Genomic DNA, 9,485 nt, shown 5'->3' on the forward strand with positions numbered 1-9,485 from the left:
CATCGAATTTGAAAAAAGTTCATCAAAATCTAGAAAAAGTTCATCAAATTTGAAAAATGTTCATTGATTTTTTTAATGTATTTTTCGCTTTTTGTTCGTGATTTAAAATGTGTTCATAGTTTTAAATTTATTCACTTTTTCAAATTTTGTTCACAATTTAAAATTGTTCAGTCTACATCAAAAAATGTTCAATGGGTATTTAAATGGTTTTTCAGCACAAATCACAAAATTGTTCAATGTGTAGTTAAAAATTGTTCAGATTATATTACAAAAATGTTCAATGTATTAAATTTGTTCATCTTATACCAAAAAAATGTATAAATATGTTTTAAATTATTTCAATGTATATCACAAAAATGTTCTCTGTGTAGTTAAAAATTGTTCATCGTACACCGAAAATATGTTCAGTGTATATTTGAAAATCGCTCGTCGTATATAAATTTTTGTTCATCTTCTCAATAATTGTTCACGTTTTAAAAAATTATGGAATTTGAAATTTTCATCAAATTTTAAAAAAGTTCATCGATTTGATAAATGTTCATTCAATTTTAAAATTTTCACGAATTTAAAAATTCGCATTTTTAGGAAAATAAAAAAGGAAAATGAGAAAATAAAAAGAAAAAAGCGAACAGAAATAAAAAAATCAGCGAGCAGTGAAAGCTGGTTTGGTGGGCTCTCGCGGCCTACGTAAATAAAAGAAACCAAATAAGTAAATGGACACAATAGGGACGGTGGTCTGTTGGTTAGTGAGCTGCCGTTTGAACGATAAATTTTTCGGGCTAAGGTCAAAGACAAATCCTATTAACAAGATTACTTCATGTTACGATCAGCACCGGTGTCAATTGACACAAGCTCTTCCTTACGCCGAAGCTTCGTCTCTAGAGTAGATGTTTCTGTCGACTACAAGACGTTTATGGTGACTTCGTAAATCTCAAGATGCTATGTCGGCTCAATTTTTCGAAGGTGCTTATCTCTATTCCTAATGGAGCAGTTGGTAGTCTCCGTGGTTAATTTTCGTCCCATCTCCCCTAGGTTTTTTCGTCCTCCCTCCCACCTCCCAATTTCCCTGCAGTAACGATCCCACCTCCCAGTTTCATCGGTTTTTTTTGTTAATTTTTTTGTCAGTTTTTTATTCGCCCCCCTCCCACTGGCCGGACAAACCCAACGTTTATTTGGTAACACAATGAATTCACATATGATGGTTGATTTCTTCTTTGATAACCCAACTAATGGATGGTAATCAATCTTCAAATACCAAAACCAAACGTACAAGGCAACAATCAATTCACATATCACAATCAGATTCTTCTTTAGTACCCAGCTTAACTCACAGATGGTAATCAATCTCCAAACAAAGGAAACAAAATTGGCACATATAATACACATAAAATTAAATACATGAAATTAATTCCCTCAATTGTCGTGGCAAATATAATACACATAATCCATATTGTTATGCACTAGCATGTATGTGTGAAATAGATGGATTATGGTCCCGTACCCAATAAGATGGATGTGTGTGTGTGTTAGAGAGAGAGAGAGGGAGAGGGGGAGAGAGAGTGAGGAAGAGGGAGGGAGAGAGAGTGTGTGAGAGGATTTGATGGTAAAAAAGGTCGTCAATGTCACTTGATATGTAGAAGAATACTAGTAGACAGCCCGTGCGTTGCCACGGGCTTTGTAAAATTTGTACTGGTTGCATATCGAATTTAATATGAACAGAAAAGATAGCCAATAACACAAAAAAAATGATTTAAAATCCCCTTCACTTGCAATGTATTTCGATAAAAAATCGACCGTATAATAGAAAGACTTATCATATCTGATTCACAAAATAAAGAAGGGGCTACAAAAACATTGAACTCTTTATTGTGCTCTGCATTACAAATGATAATAACACTTGAATGCCTTTATTATTTATGCTTAAGATATCATCTCACAAAAGCAAGTGTATTGTTATTATCATTAATTGAAGACAAACACATGGAGTATTTTGTTCCCTTTAAACAAATGTTCGAACAAGTTACAACCAGAAACTCAATTCCATAAAAAAAGAACTTGATTGCAATATGCAAAAGCCTATATTCTAGAGCATGCAATTCACCATTTAGGTACTACTGCAACAAAACACATCTTCTAGAACATGTTACTATCTTGGGAAAGGTAAATACATCAATCTTTGATAACATTTATTTTTAAAAAATTCTGTATACATTTATTTGTATTTTTATAATATTGTGATAAATCCATTGATGATTTTCTTCTAGTTTGTTTGAGCGGTGTAACGCCTGATTTGGTGTATCGGTTCAAAAGTAACTCACATAAGACTCAAAAGGAAATGTGTGTTGTAGTGTGAACTCTGACATAAACCGACCGAAGGGAAAGCCTAATTCGATATACACTCAGACTTTAAGCTCAAATATAAGTGCGAATTACAGGCAGCATCAATTGTGAACAACAAGGCTAAAATTTGCACAGAGAATATGTTGTCGCAAGTTTAAAACATATGTTTTTTCCCGTTTCAGCACAAAACTTGGAAAATACACAGTCGGATTGAGGAGAAAACAAGTCTATAAGATTAGTTCTATCAATTGTTCATTATTCTATTAGCAACTAAAATAGAGAGATGGATAGATATATAGAGAAACAATACCTAATCAGACCCCCCAAACATCGTGAGGCAATATAAAATGTCTGAAAAAATATAGTTCTCTGAAATATTGCAAGGGAGCCCCAAGACATTGACATTCTAAATTGCTTAGAGCTTAAATGCTTAATACAATCATGCTTCTCCATTTTGAGCCAATCCACCTAACGTGGACTACTTCATTAATACATGCAATCATTCTAGATAGCCTGCAAAATAAGAAGTAAAAGTCAGTAAATATTGTACAAATAAATTTTTTAGTTGGATTGAAAGGCTCAAATTAAAAATCAACAAATATATGCAGGGTTATTTCATACTGCTAGTTTATTGGGCAACATTAATCTCCTTGTCGGCATATAATGTATAATCCAAAATCATATTACCAATTTTGGGGCAACTTTATACTACTTGCGAATATAAAGAATATGATTAACTAACAAATATTGGATTGTAACAGATGTGAAAAAAAATACTTCTATGCTTCAGCGAATCATATGGTGTGAGTATCGTCTGAAAGCTTTTAGGATAAATATAAGGATAGAAGGCTGTTTTGTTCAAGGAAACAGAATGACTCTCCTTACACCAAGTCTAAGTTCATCATCATTCATCATTGTTACATGTATAAAACGGGGAAATACACAATGAATAAGAGGAATAAGGATAAAGAGCTGTTAACTTCACCGCACTGTTCATCACACTGGAGCAGCCACACACTTGTACCCGGCACTACTGCGTGTCAATGCAGATTAGAGAGATATATAGTTTAGGATCCAGAGATGGAAGAAGATACCTGGGCCGACACTGCTCTCGTTGATTCAAAAATCCCTAGGACCATCCCCAGTAGCGGGCCCACTCATCCTCTTCAAGGCTGCCTACCGCCTCGCGCTACTCCTTTTCTCGCTTATCTCCACCGGCGCTCACCTTTCCGCTGGTGCCATCCATCATGCCCTTCGTCTGACAACAAAAATAATTTGTTGTGAATATATATTGCCAATTAGGCATGAACAATCATTGCAAACTCAAAATTCGATTACTGTAAAAGAAGGAGCTCGATATCAGGTTACTTGATCTTTCGTAGAGAAAAACAAAATACTAAACCAAACTTTGCTAGAACAGCAGGAGATCAGCCCAAATAGCTGCTCCATCACCATATGCATATTTATAAGATAATTAAATATTCTGATTCATCTCCATGGGCATCAAGTTTCATTATAAGGGTTCAGATTTATTTTAGGGCAGAGAGACTTTAGATGGTTTCTATCTCCCTAAATTCTAACCCCAATGTGCATCTATGTCCCTGTTTCTTACATCCTCACTCATCGACCAGATCAAGAAGAAGCACCCAGATCATGATTCAAGTATTTTAAATTCAAAAGACAAAAAATTAACATCAAAATAATCTCGAATAACAATGGCACCACCAATACCAAAATTGAGAAGTACGCTAGATGGTCTCTCCGAATTTGTGAGATTTCCATATATCTAGATCTTATGTACACGGGCTCATGTCTAGATCACTTTCATCAAATACTCATCATCAACTTAAAACTCCGCCTATGTCTTCTAGGCATAGCCGGTTCCAAGCCCGGGTAAAGGAGGAGGGTTGTGAAAGGCTTGGCGAGCCAACGTAAAAACTAGCCAGTCCCATAGGTATGAAACCCATTTGAGCGAGAATAGTACTAGGATGGGTGACCTCCTAGGAAGTCCTCGTGAAAGGGTTTCATATCTAAGGGTTGTGATAGGCTTGGCGAGCCAACGTAAAAACTAGCCAGTCTTTTGGGTATGAAACCCATTTGGGCGAGAGTAGTACTAGGATGGGTGACCTCCTGGGAAGTCCTCGTGAAAGGGTTTCATATCTAGCCTACCCCAACTTGTTTGGGATAAAAGGCTTCGTAAGTAAGTACTCATCATCAACTTAACTTGGATAGTTGGTCACATGTGCCATGGATAGTTGGCCACATGTGCCATGTAGTACGTCTAGATCACTTGTTAGGCGTATTTAGGACTGCTCTCAATGTACAGGTAGCCACTCCTATATGTACAGGTACCTCACCGTACCGCTTCTCACCGTACAGGTAGCCCCCTCACTACACAGCAGCCGATCACACAAGCCGCTTGTCCCCACCACGGCGTTGCTCTGCCGACCTCCTCTCCCGTCAGCCTCCACAGCCTCGTGCCCATGTCCTCTCCCCACCATGGCCTCACGCCACCCCGCCATGGTCCCGCCCCACAACCAACTTCGTCGGTATCACAGAGATCGATGTCGTTGCTGGCGTCCATCCTCGGCGACGACGACCTGGCATGGCTCTAGGCCAAGGCGGTTGCCGAGGCAAAGAATCTCTGCCTGGCCGCCTAGAAGGGCATGCAGCTGGCGGCCAAGCTGCCGTCCAAGCACACTCCACCTGTGGTCTTCCTGCAGGTCGTATTATGGCTGAAGATACTAAAGATACCAAAGATAAACGTAGAAACTTTAAAAAGATCATCTCAACAAGGTATGCAAGTAATTTCTTTTGGGTGTTTGAATTGCCACATCTTGGATTTTGTTTTCAGTCCATTATATATTCTAGGGACAAACTTCATCTCATTTCATAGACCAAATAATATTTAACTACAGGACCAGATTCGCGTAAACTAATTTGCAAGGTTTATTCGATTTTGTGCATGACAAGGGGCAAGTAGAATTTTTTCTGTATGCACTTAGCAAGATTAAAGTAACAGGCACAAAGTGAATCAAGTGTCTTAACAAGCAATTTAAAAGTGAAAGTAGATAAACAACTTACTAATCCACATAGAAGAGTGTTGAGTATTGAAATTTGATTTGCCGCATTGCAATGGTCCGCTATGGTCCTGCAGTAATATGTGTATGACAGCAAAAGGATTTTCAAATTAGCATGTACACTAACTTATCCATTATAATTCGATATATTATATGAGATAACTTGAACATCTCTAGAAATCAGTGTGGAATAAATATAACAACCAAATCGCACGTGTGGATTTTCATATGCACATTCCCAGACGCTACAAACTTGATCAGAGCCGAGAGCAAGGAAATGCATATCACAGTTTCAATGACCGCTAGGAGAACCCTCTCCACATCGGCGTGTTGAGAGACTTGAGATATTAATTTTGCAGGCACTCCACACAAGCACATGCATGTTATGTTAGCAGAGTAGAAGAGCCATCATCTTAAGTTAGGGTATACATTATCATTTTGGGTATGATCAAATGGAAATACCTGCTCATGTCGTCCTCTGATCCACTCATCCAAATCATCCTACAAAGCTCATGCATAATGGTTTAAGAAATAAAGTATATATGCTCAAAGGACGAGATTGATAGCTAACAAATAGTTGATGCTTACAATTAGCTTGTGGTCTCCTCCTCCAACATGTGTTTCCTGTTTGAGCGTTGTGAAAGGTCAGGAGGTCCAGGCAGGTCAAGGCGATGGCCACCTTCAACTTTGGCAATGCAAACCCCCTCTCGATGGCCCTCTCCACAACATCATCCATCCGCGTGTTGAGAGACTTGAGCTATTAATTTTGGAGGCACTCCACACAAGCACATGCATGTTATGTTAGCAGAGTAGAAGAGCCATCATCTTAAGTTAGTGTATACATTATCATTTTGGGTATGATCAAATGGAAATACCTGCTCATGTCGTCCTCTGATCCACTCGTCCAAATCATCCTAAAAAGCTCATGCATAATGGTTTAAGAAATAAAGTATATATGCTCAAAGGACAAGATTGATAGCTAACACATAGTTGATGCTTACAATTAGCTTATGGTCTCCTCCTCCAACATGTGTTTCCTGTTTGATCGTTGTTAAAGGTCAAGAGGTCCAGGCAGGTCAAGGCAATGGCCACCTTCGACTTTGGCAATGCAAACCCCCTCTCGGTGGCCCTCTCCACAACATCATCCAACATATTGACGTTTAGCTGACTGAAAGGAACTATAGCAAGGAAAGGGGAAATGTATCATCAGATAATTCTTTGGGCCAAATAACAGAATCTTACTTGATTCATGAAATTACACTGCTAGGTGCTTGCAGAAGAAACAATGGCACGAGGAAAGATTCGTGTATGCATGTGCCTTTAGCAAGCAATAGCAAAAGGCAAAAGAATAATAATAAATAAATGCTCAAATAATAATCTTTGATAGGGGGGCGTTACACTGTATTTCAGAATAATCCATTCATTTTATGATAAAACCAAATATGCAGCAGAATAAAAAATTATACAAGGTGAGTAGTAGTAGATGAGTTTTTGAAGAATGGATCACTTTCGTACCACAAGGACTGCCGAAAAACAGTGCTAAAATATTATAAAGCATTTCATCAAGCATTCCTGCTCAGGTCCTAGGTATTGTATAATCCCTTCTTGCCATGTATGTATTCCTATACACATACAGCCTAAAATGCGGTAGTTAACAAAAGTCAAGACACTATAAAAATATATTAAAAAAAAACTTCATCAGAATAGTCTCGGTATTCAATTGCTATCTTCTGATGCCATCTGGGTCATTGTATTTTGAAATCGCAAACTGACAATAATTAACCGCAAGAATTGCCCGTTCATACATCTCCATCTGTCCATATTCACAAGGATTTCGCTGTCATAACTATAGAGTATTTACTATTTACAGTGATTAGGCACACACACACACACCCTAAAATCAAACACAAGGATCAACAAAAACACCTTATCTTCTTTTACTTCTATCACATTCCATTTCTTTTGACAAAAGCTAGCGAGTTCTTGCAGTTTCAATAACAAGCAGGTAGCTGAAACTCACATCAAACTAATGTTCCAACTATACAACTAAAAATGAAAAAATGGAGATGCGTATGCTTGTTCAAATAAAAAAAGTCACATAAACTAAATTTTCCTAATAAAACCTCCTTGGATAGCTTATTCTAATTAAAATGTTTAATATCAAGTGAGCAACATGTTCCAGAATAATGATAATTAAATGAAAGCAATTGGCTAGTTAATAATCCCTTTGTAAAGAAATATCAGAGCATTTAGATCACTACTTTAGTATTCTAAACGCTCCTATATTTCCTTACAGAGGATGTACATACAGTTGCAGGAAGGTAAGTGTGCATATACAGGACAAAAGCAGAAAATGTTCAACGTCAGGGCTATGAGATTAACATACCAGCTCTATCAACTGTTATTTCTAATTCAGTAAATTTGGTACAAAGCTTTTATAAAGCAGCCCTTAGAACCTCAAGTTTCTGAAAAATGTAACTATAACAGAAGAAATGAGATGTCTTATGTACTGCAGACTGTACTACCAAGCAAGCAAAGAAAACAGAGTTTGAAATTCTGGAACAAACAGAAGATTGCAAGTCCAATTGCCACAACCAATAATTAGACTGAACATTCCTACTGCTGCATTATTTGATAGCAGGGGCAGAGTACCTCGACAAGCTCATGGGCAGTCTTCATGTCGTTGGCGAGGTCCTCGTGGAACTTGAGGCGGACCAGCTCGGACTTCCTGCAGGCGTCGTGGATCTTCTCCGTGATGGCCTGCGTGACCCCGGCCTTGGGCACGGTGATGCGGTCCTTGAGAGTCATGCCCATGCCCCGCAGGCGGCGCAGCTCCACGTCGTCCATGGTGAGCTCCGCCAGCGAGGGCGCCCTGACCCGCTTCCTCTTGACCCCGTCCGCCTCCTCGCCGTCGCTCTCCCGGTCCCTCTCCCACGGGAGGACTGCCTCGTCAAGCCCGGAGGCGGCGAACTGGCGGTCGGGGCGCGCCCAACTGCGGTCGAGCAGGTCGCCGAGGCGCTCCCCGCCGTCGAGCGGGGCGTCAGCGGGGGAGGAGGAGGGCTCGTCGTTGTCGGTGCCGAGGCCGAGGTTGCGGAGGCGGTGGACGATGCGGTCGATGGAGGTGGAGGGCGCGTGGCCCGGGGAGGGGGCGAGCGCGGGCGCGGAGGGGTCGGCGGGGGCCCACTTCTGCATCCATGGCGCGCCGCCGCGGCTGGGGGCCGGAGGGGCGCGGTGGCGGCCGGAGGAGGAGGGGGTGGCGGCGGCGGCGGTAGGGGAGGCGGAGGACGAGGCGGGGCGGGAGAGGGAGAGGAGGCGGAGCGGGAGGAGGGGCGGAGACGGGTTAGCGTTTGAGGGAGGAAGATGGGGGAGGGGATCGGCGTCGGCTACGAGGGCGAGGGCAACGGCAAGGGGATCTGGTGTGGTGTCGCTCGAGGGCACCTGGAGGCTTCGCCCGCTCGTTCGCACGTTGCCACTCCAAGACCGGTTTTTTCGCTTAGAGGGTACCGAGTAAGCAGAGGTGGGAGGATGACGAAAATAAAATGGAGGTGGGAGGATGACGAAAATAAACCAATGAAAATAAAGTGGACTATTCACCAACTGCTCCATTAGGAGTAGAGATTAAATGTAATATTAACATGATTAATATTGAACTCTTAAAGTTAATATGGCCCCGTTGCAATGCAGGGCGTTCTTCTAGTAGGGTTAGGATGCGTGTATGCATTAATAGGGGTGAATGACTGCCTGTGTATGTGAATGACTTCAATTATACCGTGTTAAAAATAATAATATTACACAAAGACTAACAGAGTTTATAAGACTTGGGTAGATGAATGTGCTTGAAAATCAGCGAAGCGAATATGCGAATTTCAGTGCATACCCGAGTAAAAAGATGATCTACGTACTACCTCCGTTCGGATTTATTGATCCCCTTCGTATTTTACGTCCAACTTTGACCATAAATTTTGACAAACAAATTATAAGTTGTATGTCACAAAACTTATATTGTTGGATTCATATTTGAAAGAGATTTCCAACTATATGGTTTGTAGGGTATATAACTTATTT

At 40.4% G+C, this 9,485-nt stretch overlaps 1 protein-coding gene across 1 annotated transcript; it reads right to left on the bottom strand.

The window, feature by feature from the left end:
- Positions 1–2,647: 2,647 nt before the first annotated feature.
- Positions 2,648–8,710, bottom strand: LOC123159642 (CRM-domain containing factor CFM2, chloroplastic-like). The gene is made up of 7 exons (XM_044577456.1): positions 8,073–8,710; positions 6,422–6,598; positions 6,009–6,334; positions 5,883–5,921; positions 5,425–5,491; positions 3,435–3,598; positions 2,648–2,853 (listed from the first exon to the last, which is right to left on the bottom strand). Exons 1-2 carry the CDS (start codon positions 8,610–8,612, stop codon positions 6,581–6,583), a joined length of 558 nt encoding a protein of 185 aa, XP_044433391.1. The 5' UTR covers positions 8,613–8,710; the 3' UTR covers positions 2,648–2,853; positions 3,435–3,598; positions 5,425–5,491; positions 5,883–5,921; positions 6,009–6,334; positions 6,422–6,580.
- Between the last annotated feature and the right edge of the window lie 775 nt (positions 8,711–9,485).

The sequence above is a fragment of the Triticum aestivum genome, chromosome 7B (genome assembly GCF_018294505.1).
Source record: "Triticum aestivum cultivar Chinese Spring chromosome 7B, IWGSC CS RefSeq v2.1, whole genome shotgun sequence".
In the NCBI taxonomy this organism is placed as follows: domain Eukaryota; kingdom Viridiplantae; phylum Streptophyta; class Magnoliopsida; order Poales; family Poaceae; genus Triticum; species Triticum aestivum.